At 37.1% G+C, this 18,881-nt stretch overlaps 1 protein-coding gene and 1 non-coding gene across 7 annotated transcripts in view; both read right to left on the reverse strand.

Moving 5' to 3' along the window:
• Nucleotides 1-18,881, reverse strand: part of Tmem116 (transmembrane protein 116) — a 41,344-nt gene that overhangs the window by 17,019 nt on the left and 5,444 nt on the right. For all 6 annotated transcript variants that reach the window (XM_071616945.1, XM_027949208.2, XM_071616942.1 and 3 more), the window contains exons 3-5: nucleotides 16,679-16,725; nucleotides 15,999-16,062; nucleotides 4,063-4,194 (exon numbers count right to left, since the gene is read on the reverse strand). In XM_071616945.1, coding sequence (XP_071473046.1) covers nucleotides 4,063-4,194; nucleotides 15,999-16,062; nucleotides 16,679-16,725 — 243 coding nt within the window. The remainder of the gene's footprint in view (nucleotides 1-4,062; nucleotides 4,195-15,998; nucleotides 16,063-16,678; nucleotides 16,726-18,881) is intronic.
• LOC114103488 (U6 spliceosomal RNA) lies at nucleotides 16,164-16,265 on the reverse strand. Its single transcript, XR_003584683.1, has one exon. It is a non-coding gene; the product is annotated as a U6 spliceosomal RNA (small nuclear RNA).

Below are 18,881 nucleotides of genomic sequence, written 5' to 3' on the forward strand. Positions count from 1 at the left end.
TTCAGGATGCAAGGTGGCTGGTAAAATTGTTGAGCCAACTGCTGGAGACTTAGAAGAAGGCTAGGTTTGCCTTGAGTCTAATCAGAGGAGCTATTCTTGTGAATAAAGGGAGAGACTAAGGGCTGTCCCAGCAGCTGCCCCTTTTGCTTTGGGGAACTCCCGCCTTCTCTCCCTGAATGGTACTGGTTGCTCCATCTTGGTCTACTTTGAGAAAAAAGAAACTGAATGCACTAAAGTTCTGGAGACAATACTAGTCATGGCTGCACAATATGGATATTTAAAATCACTTTAAATGATTAAGATTAGATACACATAGAGGCCTTTACCTGTAATCCCAGCTACTCAGAAGGCTGAGCCAGGAAAATCGCAAGTTTAAGGCCACTCTGAACATTTAGTGAGATAGTGTTTCAAAATTTTTTTAAAAAGGAGTGAGGTGGGCTAGGGATGTAGCTCAGTGGTAAAGTGCTAGCTTAGCATGTACAAGGCCCTGGGTTCAATTCCTAGTAACTAACAACACATATATACTCATGCACAAAAGGTTAACATCACAAATATTATGTTTTATATATTTTAATCCCAATTTTTTAAAATTTATTTTTTATTTATAGTTGGACGCAATACCTTTATTTCACTTATTTATTTTTACATGGTGCTGAGGATCGAACCCAGGGCCATGTGCATGTGAGGCGAGCACTCTACCGCTGAGCCACAACCCCAGCCCATATTTTATCCCAATTTTTAAAAAAATTTTAAATGCCAAGCTGGTCATGGTGGCACACGCCTGTAATCCCAGCAGCTCAGGAGGCTGAGACAGGAGGATCGCAAGTTCAAAGCCAGTAGCAACTTAGTGAGGTCCTAAGCAACTCAGTAAGAATATGTCTCTAAATAAAATACAAAAAAGGGCTGTGGATGTAGCTCGGTGGTTGAATGAACCTGGGTTCAATCCTTGGTACCAAAATAAATAAATAAAAACCAAATGAACAAAATAAGCTATTGTGTTTAAACCCTCTCTAGTTCATCCTTGCCTCTGATTACAAATAAGAAATCTAAGAGAAATATAAAAAACGTACTTGAGTTTCTAAAAAGTAAAGAAAAACAGGTGGTTTGTGAAAGTCAAACTTAAGTGAAGTACATAGAAGTGAATCTCCCAAATTTTTACACACCCCTCCACCCCATCGGACTGCCTCCCAGTGTAAACCTTAGTCAAGACACCTAAAATTCTAATAAATACTCCCTTAGGATATGAGTCTTTTTTTTTTTTTTGGTACTAGGGATTTAACCCAGGAGTACTTTACCACTGAGCCATACCCCATCCTTTTTTTTTTTTTTTCAGTTGTAGATGCACACAATATCTTTATTTATTTATCTTTATGTGGTGCGGAGGATTAAACCAGTGCCTCATGCTTGAGAGGCAAGTGCTCTACAACTCCAGAGCTACAACCCCAGCCCTCCCCAGCCTTTTTTTTTTAAATGTTTTATTTTTAGATAGGATCTTGCCAAGTTTCTTAGGGGTTCAGTAAGTTGCTGAGGTGCGTTCAAATCTGTGATCCTCCTGTCTCAGCCTCCAAGTCATTAGTATTACAGATGTGTACCACAGTATATGGCAGAAAGAGTTCCTTTTAGGCAGGAATGTATGGAAGGAATCCCACAAGTGAGAGAGTCAGAAAAGAGCATGCCTTAATTTTGTGTGTGAATCCCACACAAGTCTCAAACTAACTATCATGCATGTGTATGACAATACCAAATCAGCAAATTCAAGGCTTACAGAATGAGATACAGTTAAAACACTTCCACATATGGTGATGTGAATTTATATTCTTGATCTAATCAGATTGAATGCCTACAAAACAAAAACACCAGCAATCCCAGAAAGTTATAAAAGGACCCAGAGTATATGTCACACAGTACTCACAGTGTCTAAGATGCAATCCTAAATTACTTGATATACAATGAACAGGAAAGTGTGACCCATTATCATGGGGAAAGACAATCAACAGACTAGAAGTGACCACATATTGGAAATATCAGTAAGTATTTTTAAAAGCAGTTAATACTCCATGAGGTCAAGGAAAACACATTGTAAATAATTTTGAGGGGTGCTGAAAATAGGAATGTTTGCTATCTTGAAATATAGTGATGATTTCATGATGTTATGCACATATCAAAACTGATCAAATTGTACACCTTAAATACATATAATTTGGGGCTGGGGATGTGGCTCAAGCGGTAGCATGCTCGCCTGGCATGCGTGCAGCCCGGGTTCGATCCTCAGCACCACATACAAACAAAGATGTTGTGTCTGCCGAAAACTAAAAAATAAATATTAAAAAATTCTCTCTCTCTACCTCTCTCTTTCTCTCTCTCTCTCACACACGCACTCTCTCTCTTTAAAAAAAAATACATATAATTTATTGTACATGTAGCTCAATACAGTTGTAAAAAAAAAGGTAAGATTAGTCAAATCTACATCAAAAAAAGGTAGTGTTATTATTAATGGTCCAGGATTCTAATACAGGATTTTTAAATAATTTTTTAAAATTACAATATTATTTCTTGTTATGAAAAAATAATATGGCTTTAGTCTTAACTCATGAAATTATTAGCAGAATTGAGCAAAGTATGTCTCTAAGGCATTTTAAACTCATAAAATACAGGTAATATCAATGCATAAACTTCATACCATCAATTACATTTTATAGGTTCAGTGTCCCTTATCTGAAATACCTGGGGATGTTTAGGATTCTGAATTTTTTCAGATTTTAGAATATTTCCACATATATAAGAAGATATGTTATGGATACACACAAATCTAAACATGAAATTTGTTTCATATACACCTCTTATACAAGCTCAAAGGTAATTTTATACAAAAGTTTTACATGTTTGAATGTATCTGCATTTTTACTGCAAACTATTACATGAGGTGAGGTGTGGAATTTTCCACAGTTTCAGATTTTGGTGCATTTCAGATTTCTAAATTAGGGATGCTCAGCCTCCTACGAAATTGAAAGAAATCTCTCCTCTAATAACAAATTCTAGAAGAAATACCCAGCAATGGGTATACACTGCATTTTAACCTCTACTTTTTTCACATTGTGAGTCTCAGAAATTACAAAGGTCATATACTAAGGGTACTATGCAGGTTAATGCATCGATAAAATCCATAGAAGTGGCTGGCGGAAAAGCTCAACAGCACAGTGCTGGCCTAGCATGCATGAGGCCTGGGTTTGATCTCCAGCACTTAAAAAAAAAATCTTGAAAGTTACATATATGACCCATTATATGATTATCTGTAGTATTTTTGAAACCTGATGTGCATTATATTCCCATAATACAAAACCATGCAGTCATTTCAAAAGATGTTGTAGAAAAATATTTCATAACAGCTTAGGCCTATAATCCTAACAACCTTCACTAAAGTGAAGAGATACATTATGCTCATGGGTTATAAGATGCAATATTATAAAAATGTCAGTTCTGGGGCTGGGGCTATGGCTCAGCAGTAGAGCACTTGCCTGGGTTTGATTCTTGGCATCATATATAAACTTGCAATCCTCCTGCCTTAGCTTCCCAAGTTATTGGGATTCCAGGCATGTGCCACCATGCCTAGCTTATTTTATATATTTAAAAATATACATTGAGGCCTGGGGTTGTGGCTCAGTGGTAGAGTGCTTCCCTAGCATATGTGAAGCACTGGGTTGCATATAAATAAGTAAATAAAATAAAGGTCCATCAACAATTAATAAAAATATTTAAACAAGTATATATATATATACATATTCAGAAAATAATCATAAGGATATATATTTAAAATATTAAAGCATGATTATAGCTGGCTGATTTTTTAATTACCTAATCTACCCTTATGCTTCTAGGAATTGTCCAAAATTTCTATGATAAATAAATAGTTCTTTTTAGACAAAAAAGATAAAAAGGTATTGTTTCAAAGTGTAACAATAAACAAATTGGTCTCCATTCCCACGATGGATCACTCTTGCTTTCTTTGCTTCCTACCCTGAGTGTGCCTTGCTTTCAAGGTGCAGTCAGTCTAGTAGTGCTTACCTGTCCAAGTGCTTGCAAGTTATAGCAGATAATGTCCTTATTGGCTATTGAAGTTCCATAGAGAAGTGCCTCAGTAAGCCAGCAAATTCCCAGTAGCAGGTCAGAGAAGCTCAGACAAAAAAGTGGCCTTATCTGTCAAAAGTCATAAAATTCTCATTTCAAGTAATGTAATTATGAGAACAATTAATTATTTTTACATTTTATGCTTCAAGTAGAAAATTGGATGTTAATTTGCCAGGGCATCAGTCATTGGTTGATCAAAGGGAATGAATGGCAAGGAAGACTCTAAATAGGTGTGTATCTTTAATCACAGTATCTCAACCATACTGGACTTGAAGTACTCATGGATGGATTAGCACCGATCTTACTCCTAGGGACACTCCTTTCTCAGATATACAGAATTAAATAAAGAATGGGAGATAAACAAATTCTGTGGTGAGACACACCACAAATGAACAACTGAAAAGCTCTAGATGTATAGCCAACATCTTCTAAAATTAGAAAATGAGATCATAGACTAAGTGTTTAGGTGTGCAGTTGAGGACTTTAAAGAAAATAAAAATATGTTCCCTTTCAATTTCTGACCATGTTGATGAAGTTTGTCCCCTTACTTTTTTGTATCCTTTTCCTTTTAGCCTACCCATTCCCATTTATTTTAAAGTAATTTTGATTCATCTATGGGAAAAATTATAAAATATTTATTGAGAGACTAAAGAAAAAACTAAAGTGAAGTTTTTGCATCTTATAACTCATCATGCTCATGAGTTATAAGATGCAATATTGTAAAAATGTCAGTTCTGGGGCTGGGGCTATGGATCAGCAGTAGAGCACTTGCCTGGCATGTGGGAGGCACTGGGTTCGATTCTTGGCACCATATATGAATAAATAAAATAAAGATCTATCAACAACTAATAAAAATATTTTTTAAAAAATGACAGGGCATCAGTATTTTAAAAAAATGTGAGTTCTCCCTAAATTGATCTATGGATTAAATGCAATCACAATTAAATCTAAACTGATTTTGCTGTGGAACTTAATAAGCCAACTTAAATCTGATGCAGAAATATGAAATATCAAGATAACCAAGAAACTCTCAAAGAAAAAGGAGAAGTAAAACTTACTCCCATCACAACTTAAGATTTCATATATAACTAGAGTGCAGATACTGTGTATTAGCATAGGAATGGAAAAATTGACAAATAAGAAGAGAAATGTCAGCTCAAAACAAACCCAAGTATATATACATATGAATCTTAGATATATTATAAAAGTGGCTTTTTTATTTTTAAAAATATCTATTTTTTAGTTGTAGTTGAACACAATTTCTTTTTTTATTTATCTTTATGTGGTGCTGAGGATCGAACCCCACGGCCTCGCACATGCTAGGTGAGTGCTCTACTGCTGAGCCACAACCCCAGCGCCAAAAAAGTGGCTTTTTCAATCAGTGGAGAAAACAGTAGTCTTTTTAAAACATGATGCTAGAACAATTAGGTATCCACAAGGGAAGTAAATGATATTGGACCCCTATTTTTTTTTTTTTTTTTTTGGTACCAGGGATTGAACTCAGGGGCACTCAAGCACTGAGCCACATCCCCAGCCCTATTTTGTATTTTATTTAAAGACAAGATCTCACTGAGTTGTTTAGCGCCTCGCTTTTGCTGAGGCTGGCTTTGAACTGGCGATCCTCCTGCCTCACCCTCCCCAGCCGGCAGGATGTGCCACCATGCCCTGCTTGGACCCCTACTTTATACCTCCCCTACTATACTCAAAAAATCAGTTTCAGATAGTACAAAGACCTATATGTGAAAGGCAAAAAAAAAAAAGGATGAAGTTATTTTTTAAATAATATACAAGAATGCCTTCAACCTCTGATTAGTGAAATTTTCCTAAACAAAACACAAAAGGCTCTAAAAGAGAATTTAAAAATTCAGGAGGAGGGCCTGGTTTGTCAGCTCAAGGGCCTGCAATTGACTGCTTGGATGGCACAGTGTTTCTATGGTAGAATGCTTGCCTCGCACGTGTGTGAGGCACTGGGGGATCCTCAGCACCACATAAAAATAAATAAACAAAATAAAGGTATTGTATCCATCTACAATTAAAAAAACAAAGGTATTGTGTCCACCCACTATATATATATATATATATATATATATATATATATATATAAATTAATTAATTAATTCAGGTGAATCCCAGAGGAAGATGGCAGAAGCAAGGTAGGCAACAGTCCTGATCTCCTCAAAACACAGAAAGGAGGCAGTGGAGGAAAGGCAGAATTGAGAGATGGGTGACAAAATAAATGCTCTAAGACTCAATATTGGAGACCTGGAGAGACTGGAAGATAGGGTACCAGAGCAGAAAACAAACAGTGCCCTAACCACCTCCCAACCCTAAAATGGTGGATGAGAAGCAGGATAGGGGCATCAGAGAGAGAAAAGAGGGGAAGAGACACTCTCTTAAGCTTACCCATTTAAAAATGGTTGAAAAGACACACAAAACTAAAAGCACAACTGTATCAGAAGGCTCCTTAAAACAGCACAAACATGCACGCCTATAATCCCAGGAGCTCAGGAGGCTAAGGCAGGAGTATCCCAAGTTCAAATCCACCCTCAGCAAAACTGAGGCACTAAGCAACTCAGTGAAACCCTGTCTTTAAATAAAATACAAAATAGGGCTGGGGATGTAGTTCACTGGCCGAATGAATGCCCCTGAATTCAGGCCCTGGTATTCTCGCTCCACCCACCCCCCACTCAACCCCCTACACACAAAAAAACCAGCACAAACAGCTTAAAACCAAATTGTGAAAAGAAAGCTGGGGGTCTGTAGCCATCCTGTGGAGCCATTAGCCAACTAGTCACTCTCTTAAATTAGCACACTATTTTCTCATGCCTGACAGCTGCAAACTAAACCAGAGGGAAGTCCCCTGCAGTAGGACCTTTTAAATACCTGGCCAACAAGAACTTCTAGAAGAACCACTACTAACTCTAAATTGCTGAAATCGCCCTCCCCATTCCTCCAATGCAGACAAGGGGAACAGAGCAGGCTGGAGGGGACCTGGCTCAAGGAAGTGTGCATCTAGCCCTGCTCAGTCTCTGTGACCCAGGCAAGGGCAAAAAGCTCTGCAGAGCCTCCTGTTGCTTGCTCAACTCAGATAGAGGCAACAAAGCTTTGGCCCCTAACAAAGGAAGGCAGATTCACCAGGCTCCCAACCACTGACACTGGGGGAAGGCACCATAGGAAGTCCAAGGATAGTCCCCAGGATCTGGATTGCAGGGCCAGGATCACAGGGCCTATCAGAAGGACAGTTGTCTGAATATACAGTGGCACAGAGACCCAACAGAAAGAGGCTGATATCAGCTTTAACAGGTACACCGCCTGAACTGTGATCACAACTGGCAAGTGACCAGAATTATTTGAATATTCAAGGATCTTTGCATTGTACTAAGCAAGCAGAGGGAATCAACACACAACATTCACAACCTGGGCAGTAGAAACTATAGTCCAGGTGAACCACTGAAGACTCTAAGTTATGGTATTTCAGAGAGCAGCATTGGCTGGGGGAATACTTCTGCACCACAGATCATGGGCGGAAGATCCACAGCCAGAGTTCCTGCACCCACATACAGGAACCAAGACCTTCACTACCATGAAAACCATCCAATAGAGGGGAATGGGTGCACAGTGACATACAGCAACCACAGGGACAAGCCAGAGTCTACATCCTGAAATACAAACACAGTAGAAACACTGTGCCATCCAAGCAGTCAGCTGAAGGCCCTTGAGCTGACAAACCAGAAACTGATGGAAGGACATTCATAACAAGTAGGAAATTGGTCCCCATCCCCCTGCAACTCAGGAGAGAATCACAGCCAAAAACTGATGGACATCTTTTAAATGTCCAACCACCAATGAAATCCAAATTCAACAAGAATTTTCTTCACCTAGATATTATATACTATAAACAACTCTAAAGTCAACTTTGATCATATAAATAATTCCTTAATTTGAATAATTGTTAACCCAATAGCCAATATTGTACCTACAACCCATTTGAATGTATTTAATCTAGTGGTTTAAAGCATTAATTGGAATCAATCTTCCTATCTTTGTTTTCCCAGCACTAGTTTATACCTGCTTCTCTACAATATCCATCCCTCTCTCTCTCTCCTTTCTATCTTGGTGTAAACTACCCTTTTACAGCTTCTTCCTCTCCTTTTTCCGATTCTATTTGCCCAATCTTATTTCTCCCTCCTTTGAGCCTTCACTTAAAGGTATAATAAGTTACTAAATTTAATAACTAATTTTTTGACCTGTTCCAGAACTTTATTATAGGTTAAATGAATACCAGAAATAGCAGAGATCAACTGCAACAAGTTTTTGTTCCTATAAGGCTAAACAGAATGAAGTCTGGCTCAGAAGTGACTATAGTAAATAGGGCTCGGGCTGATATTGGGATCAGCAGAGGTCACATGTTGAATTAAAATTTCATTATGTGGATTTTCACATGACACAGAGCTCTTAAGAAAAAGAGGCTCACAAAGTAGTCCTTCACTTAAAAGAAGTCAAAACCATACTGATAGGTAGACATATAAACAGTAAGATAAAACAAGAGAATAAACCATCCCAAACAACCCAAAATGTTTCAACAGAATTCACTGACACTACAGTGGAGGAAATTTCAGAGAAGGAATTTAGAAAGTTCATAATTAAACAGTTCTATGAGGTAAAAGACAATGTAAGGAGTGAAATCAGAGAGAAAATACAGAAAGTGAAAGGTTACTTCAATAAAGATATAGAGATTCTGAAAAGAATCAAACAGAAATCCTTGAAATGAAGGAATCAATAAACCAAATTAAAAATTCAATGGATGGGCTGGGGTTGTGGCTCAGCAGTACAGCATTTGCCTAGTGCATCCGAGGCCATGGGTTCTATCCTCAGCACAACATACAAATAAATAAAATGAAAATATTGTGTCCAACTACAACTAAAAAATAAATATTAAAAAAAATTCAATGGAAATCATCACTAATAGACTAGATTTGTTTGAAGACAGATTTTCAGGCCTCCAAGACAAAGTATACAATCTTGAAAATAAAATTGACCACAGAGAAAAGATGTTAAGAGACCATGAACATAATATTCAAGAAATATGAGATAACATTAAAAGGCCAAATTTAAGACTCATCAGAAGAGATGAAGGCTCTGAAATACAAATAAAAGAATGCACAATCTTTTCAATGAAATACCAGAAAATTTCCTAAACTTTAAGAATGAAATGGAAATTCAAATATAGGAAGCATGTAGGACTCAAAATATACAAAATCACAATAGATCCACTCCAAGACATATTATTATGAAAATGCCCAACATACAGAATAAGGACAGAAGCCAGGCATAGTGACACACTCCTGTAATCCCAGCGGCTTGGGAAGCTGAGGGAGGAGGATCATGAGTTCAAAGCCAGCCTCAGCAACTCAGCAAGACCCTAATCAACTTAGCGAGACCCTGTCTCTAAATAAAATATTAAAAAGGGCTGGGGATATGGCTCAGTGCCCTCAAGTTCAATCTCTAGTACCAAAAAAAAAAAAAAAAAGAATTAAATAGACCACAACACATAATACTGGGTGACTTTAACATGCTTCTCTCATCACTGAATTGGTCACCAAAAAAAAAAAAAAAAAAAATCAATACAGATGCTACAAAAAACTAAAAAATATAGCTAGCAATTCGGACTTAACAGATATCTACAGAATATTTCATACACCAATGACTGAATTCACTTTCTTCTCAGGAACACATGGAACATTTTCTAAAATAAACCATATTTTAGACCACACAGCAAATCTTAGCAAATACAAAAGAACAAAGATAATATCATGCATTCTATCAGATCATAATGGAATGAAATTAGAAATTAACAAGATAAAAAATAGAAACTACTAGGGGCCGGGGCTGTGGCTCAGAGGTAGAGCACTTGCCTAGCATGTGGGCCCTGGGTTTAATCCTCAGCACCACATAAAAATAAATAAATAAAACAAAGATATTGTGTCCAACTACAACTAAAAAGTAAATATTAAAAAAATAGAAACTGACACCTGGAGACTAATATACTTATGAATGATAAATGGATAGCAGAAGAATCATGAGAGAAATAAACAAATGAGAATAGTAATACAATATATCAAAATCTCTGGATAATATGAAAACAGTTCTAGGAGAATAGTTCATAGCATTGAGCTCATACATTAAAAGAATACAAAGACATCAAATAAATAATCTAACATTACATCTCAAGGCTCTAGAAAACGAGAAACACCAAAATCAGTAGAAGATAGGAAAAGAATTAAAATCAGAGCCAAAATCAATGAAATTGAGGTTAAAAAAAATCAAAAGATCAATGAAACAGAAAGTTGTTGTTTTTTTTTTAAGAATAAACAAAATGGACAATCCCTTATACAAGCTAACCAAAATAAACAAAATTGACAACCCCTTATACAAGCTAACAAAAAAAGGGAAAAAACTCAAATTATTAAAATCCAAGATGAAAAAGGAAACATCATCATTGACACTACTAAAATCCAGAGGATAATCAGAAACTGTTTTGAAAATTTTTACTCAAATAAGCTAGAAAGTCTTGAAGACATGGACAAATTCCTAGAGATTCATGACCTACCCAAATTGAATAAGGAGAATATAGAAAACTTTAACAGATTAGTTTCAAGTAATGAAACTGAAGTAATGAATTGAAGCCTTCCAACAAAGAAAAGCTCAGGACTGGATAGATTCTCAGCCAAGTCCTGCCAGAGCTTTAAGGAAGAACTAATACCAATCCTCCTCAAAATTTTCCATGAAACAGAAAAGAAGGAACTCCTTCAAACTCATTCTATAAAGCCAGTATCACCTTGCTACCAAAATCAAACAAAGACACATCAAAGAAAGAAAACCTCCTTGATAAACACAGATGCAAAAATCCTTTTTTTCCTTCTCTTTTTGTTTTTCTTTTTGGTACTGGGAATTAACCCAGGGGTCCTTTACCACTGCGCTATATCCCATCTTTTTCTGTTTTTTATTTTGAGACAGGGTGTCACTAAGTTGCTTAGGAGTAAATTGCTGAGGCTGGCCTTGAACTTGTGATCCTCCTGCCTCAGCCTCCCAAGTTGCTGAGATTACAGGTGTGTGCCCAACGCTTGGCAATGCAAAAATTTTTAATAAAATACTGGCAAGGGCTGGGGTTGTGGCTCAGTGGTAAAGCACTTGCCTAGCATGTGTGAGGCACTGGGTTTGATCCTCAGCACCATAAAATAAATAAATAAATAAATAAGCAAACAAACAAACAAATAAATAAAAGTATTCAAAATAAAAACAAAAAAACAAACAAACTGCCAAACCACATATAAAAACACATTACATGGGCTGGGGCTGGGGCTCAAGCAGTAGCGCGCTCGCCTGGCATGCGTGCGGCCCAGGTTCGATCCTCAGCACCACATACAAACAAAGATGTTATGTCTGCCAAAAACTAAAAAATAAATATTAAAATTCTCTCTCTCTCTCTCGATAAAAAAACCAACCAAACAAACAAACAAAACACATTACAAAGATAGTACACCATGATCAAGTGGATTCAATCCCAGGGATGCAAGGTTGGTTCAACATATGGAAATCAATAAATGTAATTCACTACATAAACAGACGTAAAAACAAGAATCTCAATAAATGCACAAAAAGCATTTGACAAAGTATAGCACCTATTCATGTTTAAAACACTAGAAAACATAGGAATAGAAGGAATAATATTGTAAAGGCTATATACAACAAACCCAAGGCCAATGTTATTCTGAATGGGGAAAAATGGAAAGCATTTCCTGTAAAAACAGGAACAAGACAGATGGCTACTTTCACCACTCCTATGCAACACAGTCCTTGAAATTCTAGCCAGAGCAATTAGGCAAGAAAAGGAAATTAAAGGGATACAAATAGGAAAAGAAGAATTTGAATTATCTGTTTGCCATTCTATATTTAGAAGACCCAAAAAACTCCACCAAAAGACTTCTAGAACTCATAAATGAATTCAGCAAAGTGGCAGGATGCAAAATCAACACCCATAAATGAACCGTGTTCTTATACTCCAATGATGAATCTGCTGAAAAAGAAATCAGAAAAACTATCCATTCACAATAGCCTCAAAAAAGAAAATGAAATACATGGAAACCAATTTAACAAAAAAGATGAAGGATCTCTATAATGAAAACTATAGAGCACTAGATAAAGAAATTAAAGATCTTAGAAGATAGAAAGACACCCCCGCAATGTTCTTGGATAGGCAGAATTAATATTGTCAAAATGGCCATACTATCAAAAGTGCTATACACATTTAATGCAATTCCCATCAAAATTCCAATAACATTCTTCATAGAAACAGAAAAATAAGTCATAAAATTCATTTGTAAAAATAAGAGACCCAGAAGAGCCAAAGAAATTCTTAGCAAGAAAAGTGAAGCAGGAGGCGTCACAATCCTGGACCTCAAATTATACTACAGAGCTATAGTAACAAAAACAGCATGGTACTGGCACCAAAACAGGCATGAAGACAAATGGAATAGAACAAAAGACAGAGACAAACCCACATAAACACAGGTATCTCATACTTGTCAAAGGTGCCAAAAAACATACACTGGAGAAAACACCCTTTTTAACAAATGGTGATGGGAAAACTGGAAATATGCAAAATACAATTAAACCCTTATATCTTACCCTGCACAAAACTCCACTCCCAAGTGGATAAAAATCCTAGGAATTAGACCCAAAACCCTGCACCTGCTAGAAGAAAATGTAGGCCCAACACTCCAACATATCAGCTCAGGTATTGATTTCTTTAACAAGATTCCTATAGTGTAAGAAATAAAAGAAAAGATCAATAAATGGGATGGAATCAAATTAAAAAGCTTCTTCACAGCAAAAGGAACAATCAAGAACACGAGGACAGCTGGGTGTGATGGCCCATTCCTGTGATCCCAGCAGCTCAGGAGGCTGAAGCAGAAGTATCACAAGTTCAAAGCCAACCTCAGCAACTTACTGAGGCCCTAAGCAACTCAGTAAGACCCTGTGTCTAAATAAAATACAAAAAATGGGCTGAGGGTGTGGCTCAGTGGTTAAGTGCCTCTGAGTTCAATACCCAGTATCCCCGCTCCCCCACAAAAAAAGAACATGAGGAGAGAGCCTACAGAATGGGAGAAAATCTTTGCCACCTGCTCCTCAAGGCTTTAATATCTAGGATATACAAAGAACTCAAAGAACTTAACACCAAAAAAAAAAAAAAAAAAATCAATAAATGGGCAAAGGAACTAAACCCTTCTCAAAAGAAGAAATGTGAATGGTCAACAAATACATGAAAAAATATTCACTCTAGCAATTAGAGAAATGCAAATTAAAACTACACTGAGATTTCATCTCACTCCAGTCAGAATGGCAATTATCAAGAATACAAATAACAATAAGTGTTGACAAGGATGTAGGGAAAAAAGTACATTCATACATTGTTGGTGGGACTGTAAATTGGTGCAACCACTCTAGAAAGCAGTATGGAGATTCCTCAAAAAACTAGGAATGAAACTACCATTTGACCCAGTTATCCCACTCCTCAGTTTACATCCAAGGGATTTAAAATCAGCATTCTATAATTGCACAGCCACATCAATGTTTCTAGCAGCACAATTCACAATACCTAAGCTATAGAGCCAATCTAGGTACCCTTCAAAAGATATATGAATAAAGAAAATGTGATATATATATATATATATATATATATATATATATATATATATATATATATATATATATAAACACACATTGCAGTACTACTCAGCCACAAAGAAGAATGAAAGTATGACATTTGCCAGTAAATGGATGGATCTGGAAACTATCATACTAAGTGAAACAAACCAGTCCCAAAGGCCAATGGTCAAATGCTTTTTCTGATATGTGGAAGCTAATGCATAATAAATGGGGGGGTGTTTAAAAATGAATAGAAGTTCAGTAGAGTAGACAAAGGGGAATGAAGGGAAAGGGGGAAGGATGGGAAAAGGAAAAACAGTAGAATGAATCTGACATATGTACATACATGAATATACCACAGTGAATCTCACAATTGTGTACATTCACAATAAATTAATTGAAAAAAAACTATGGGTAAATGACAGAAAGATTAGCAGAGAGAAGGGAAGAGGGAGTTGGAAAAGGAAGAGAAAGGGGAGGTACTAGGGACTGAATTAGAAAAAGATATAGTCCATTCTTTTATAATTCTGTCAAAATGGATTCTCCTGCCATGTATAACTAAAAAGAACTCCCCGCCAAAATTTAGCCATTTCAAATTAGAGGAGAGGGAAAGGCTTTCAAAAGATACCATAAAAAGCCAGGAGTAGTGGCACACATCTACAATCCCAGCAACTGGGGAGCCTGAGGCAGGAGGATTGCACCTCTGAGCCAGCCTCTGCAACTAAGTGAGGCCCTAAGCATCTCAGCAAGACTCTGTCTCAAAAAAAAAAAAAAATGTCTGGAGATGTACCTTAGTAGTAAAGGGACCCTGGGTTCAATCTCTAGTACTGAAAAGTTAAAAAAAAAAAAAATAAAAAGGAAGGTGGAGGGGAACATATATCTTTTTGAAGGATATAAAGAACTATTAACTAGAGGAAAACCTGTGGATGTAGCTGAGTGATAGAGCTCCCCTGGGTTCAAATAAAAAAATATTTTTTTTTTAGTACTGGAGAGTATAGTACCAAAGAGTGATAGGAATACTGTACCACTGAGCTATACCCCCACCCTTCTTTATTTTTATTTTGAGATACAGTATCACTAAATTGCTGAAGCTAGCCTCAGCCTTGCAATCCTCCTGCCTCAGTTTCCCCAGCTGCTGGGATTACAGGCATGCACCACCATACCTGGCCATTTCTCTTAAAATTTTTTACTGAGCTAGCAAATATATCACTCTCCCTAGTACTCTACAAGCCAGAAAGTTTTTAACTTGGCTTTTTCGGTATGAATGATGTATTTGTGTGTGTGTGTGTGTGTGTGTGTGTGTGTGTGTGTGTGGTGCTGGGGATTGAACCCAGGGCCTTGTGCATGAGAAGCAAGCACTCTACCAACTGAATGTCCCGAATAATGTATTTTTGCTTAACATTAAATTATAATTGCCTAGAAGGACAGAGCAGAAAAACAAATATCTTTCATATAGCAAACTCCTTGAACTATCTCCTAGCCTCACTAGCAATTTTCCCAAGTACTGAAATCAGAAACTCACTTCTGTCATCCTTAGAGCAAATACAGGCTTCAGACAACACTGTTTCCTTATCTTAATAATTAATGTACACCAAAGAAATGAATTTAATAATTCATCTTAATCTGGATATGGTATCATATGCCTGTAATCCCAGCACCTCAGGAGGCTAAGGCAGAAAGATCATAAATTCAAGTACCCTCTGGGCAACTTAGCAAGACATGGTCTCAAAACAAAAAGGGCTGGGGAAGTAGCCACATGCCTAGCATGCATGAAGCCCTAGGTTTAATCCCCAGAACTATAGGGGGAAAAAAGTTCATCTCTAAGAATTGAAAATGATAGCAAAGGGCTGGGATTGTGGCTCAGGGGTGGAATGCTTACCTAGCATGTGTGGGGCACTGGGTTCAATTCTCAACACCACACATAAATAAAATGAATAAAATAAAGGTCCATAAACAACTAAAAAAAAAGTTAAAAAGAAAAAGAAAATGATGGCAAAGACAATTACCTGGAAAATAAGGGAGCTCTATTGACAGGCCTAAAGCATTTCAATTTATCATAGTGAGGAATTTATAAATAATTTGTAGATTTATTCCATAATTCTGAGACTACTTCTTTGTCATTTATTTTAAAGGCTAAGTCACAAATTCAAAGAGTGACTACTCACCTCTGGAGATTTCGGCGTATTCTTGAATACAGCATAGGAAATAAGTGAACTTGAACCTATAATACTGAGAGACCCAGGAGATGATCATTAAAACTGGTCCTTCACTTTTGCTATTGATTTTTTTTCTGATAAAATTGATGAAAAATAAACTGCATTTGTCTTTTTAAAAGTATAGAATGTTTCTCGAATTTACATGTCATCCTTGTTTAGGGGTTGTGCCAATCTTTTCTATCATTCCAATTTTTTTTTAATTGAACATGAACACATTACCTTTGTTTTACTAATTCATTTATTTTGTGTGGTATTGATGATCAAACCCAGTGCCACATGTGTGCAAGGCAAGTACACTACCACTGAGCCACAACCCCAGCCCCTCATTCCAATTTTTAATATGTGTGCTGACAAAGTGAGCACTTTGCTATTTATTGGTTTTGCAATCACTCCTATTGACCAGGTTGTCCACTCATTTCAGATGTTATCCCTCTATCTGCTTTTCTGTTGTTATTGTTATTGATGTTACATTTTATTAGTCAGAAAATATCAATGGAGTAAGTAAAGAATATAATTTTTCACTAACTAAAGAGCAAATCCCCAGGGAGAAAATGTAGAAACTGCAGAATGCTCCAGTTTTGCTTACACTAGTTTATATAGTCCTACTATGTGAGATTAAATAAACATACCTCAGAATTGCCATAATAAATTGTATCCATTGTATTGCAGAAAAAACCTAAATAGAAAAGAAAAAAATTAAGCCTTTTACATTTAATATTCAACCTAACTCCAATTTCACTGTTTATTAGCCACCTCCTCAACACAAATTCTTCTTCAAAGCCTAATCAAAACATACAAGTCTGAAAATGAATAAAAAAGTCTAAAGAGGGCTGGAGCTGGGGCTAAGTGGTAGAGCGCTCACCCAGCATCCTTGAGGCACTGACTGGGTTCAATTCTCAACACCACATGAAAAAATAAACAAAATAAAGTTTAAAAATAAACAAATAAAGATGTTGTGTCAATCTACAATGAAAAAAGATTTTTTAAAAAGACTGAAAAGGCTCTAGGAAGAAAGAATTGTTCCATTTTTCCTTATTTCTGCTTCTCTGGGAAAGAGTAAAATAAAATAAAAATACAGAAGTGAGTAGAAAATGACTAAATGAGCTGGGCGTGGTGGTGCTTGCCTGTAACCCCAGTGGCTCAGGAGGCTGAAACAGGAGGATCCCAAGTTCAAAGCCAGCCTCAGCAATGGTGAGGCTCTAAGCAACTCAGTGAGACCCTTTCTCTAAATACAAAAAAGGGCCAGGGATACAGCTCAGCGGTCATATGCCCCTGAGTTCAACCCCTGGTTCCAAAAAAAAAAAAAAGACTGAATGAAAAATTGAGAGCTGGGATTGAGGCTCAGAGGCAGAGCGCTCGCCTAGCATGTATGAGGCACTGGGTTCAATCCTCAGCACCATATAAAAGTAAAACAAAGATTTTGTGTCCACCTATAACTAAAAAAATAAATATAAAAAAACTGAATGAGAAAACTAATAAAAGAAGAATGAGGGCTAAGGTTGTGGCTCAGCGGTAGAGTGCTTGCCTAATACACGTGAGGCCCTTGATTCCATGCTCAGCACCACATATAAATAAACAAAATAAAGGTATTGTGTTCACCTCTCACCTCTGTTAGGATGGCCGTAGGCCTGAGCCTAAGCAACTCCATTTTAAAAACTCCAGTTTGAAACCTGAAGTTTCACCAGGCACACCCAAAGAACCCTCCAATATGGCCTCAAACAAGTTACTTCCCTTCACCCTGATAAACAGATTGAAGCCCCTGGCAGGCTGTGCTTGCCTGATAAGAGGGAAAGGCAAGAAGATCAGGGTGGAATCAGATGTTTCTGACCCCAGGGTAAATGATATCACTGAGAAATCTGGTGGTAGCTGATAAGGACTGAAAGGGGGGTCAAAACCCCCCAAATTTAGTATAAATAATAAAACAAATAAACAGTAATTCAGCCAGCTGAAACAAGGATGCACTCAAGCTGGAGAGCCTGATGAGGACCTGACATCCCATCACTTGTCACCATTTCCTAAGCCTCTGCGTGATCCTCACCGCTCTCAAACTCTACCACCTCTCTGGACCTTGGTAAGTGCCACAACTTCTCCCTATGACCCTCTCCCTCAATTGATCAACCACTCCACGCCAGGAAAAGCCTACCTTGGTTCCGGACCTGGTGACCACAGTCTGAGTGAGTGTGCATCTGCTGGTCATAAAGCCTAAGGCTTAAGACTTTAGAACTTAGCACACAGAGGGAATGTCTGTCATTAGCCTATCAAGTGTGTTTGATTAAGTGTGTTTGCAGTGCTTAGAATTAATCTAGAATTGTTTGCTGTAAATTGATTATGTCTATTGCAGTGCCTAGCATTAAGGGATTGTCGTTTTCTTGATTAAGAACCTATAGAGTGAAATTGTATTGAGTAATTTGAGTGAATAAAGCATTGAAAGGGGCAGAAGCGCATGGACATTCTTTATTTCTCCCCTAGACCGCATAAGTTGTAATTTGCCCCCTCGTGACAACCTACAACTAAAAAAAAAAAAAAAATTAAAAAAAAGAATAAAATAGAGAAGAGGTAGAAAAAGTTACATTTTAAAAGAGAAAGGACAGACCTTTAATAAAGAAAAAAAATAAAGTTCACTAAAAGAAAGAATAATAAATGACAGAGAAATGAAGAAAATGGAGACACTGTGAGTGAAAAATACAGAGCAGAAAGAAAAGGGAGGGGTCAAAAAAGACAAGAGGGGCAACTTCTGATCTTACCAAATCCCACTTGTCCTCCAGGGTGCTAACCTCCGGTAACAAGGCCATAAGGACTTTAGTCCCAGCTACTCTTATGCAGTGATCCTTC

The sequence above is a fragment of the Marmota flaviventris genome, chromosome 1 (genome assembly GCF_047511675.1).
Source record: "Marmota flaviventris isolate mMarFla1 chromosome 1, mMarFla1.hap1, whole genome shotgun sequence".
NCBI lineage: Eukaryota > Metazoa > Chordata > Mammalia > Rodentia > Sciuridae > Marmota > Marmota flaviventris.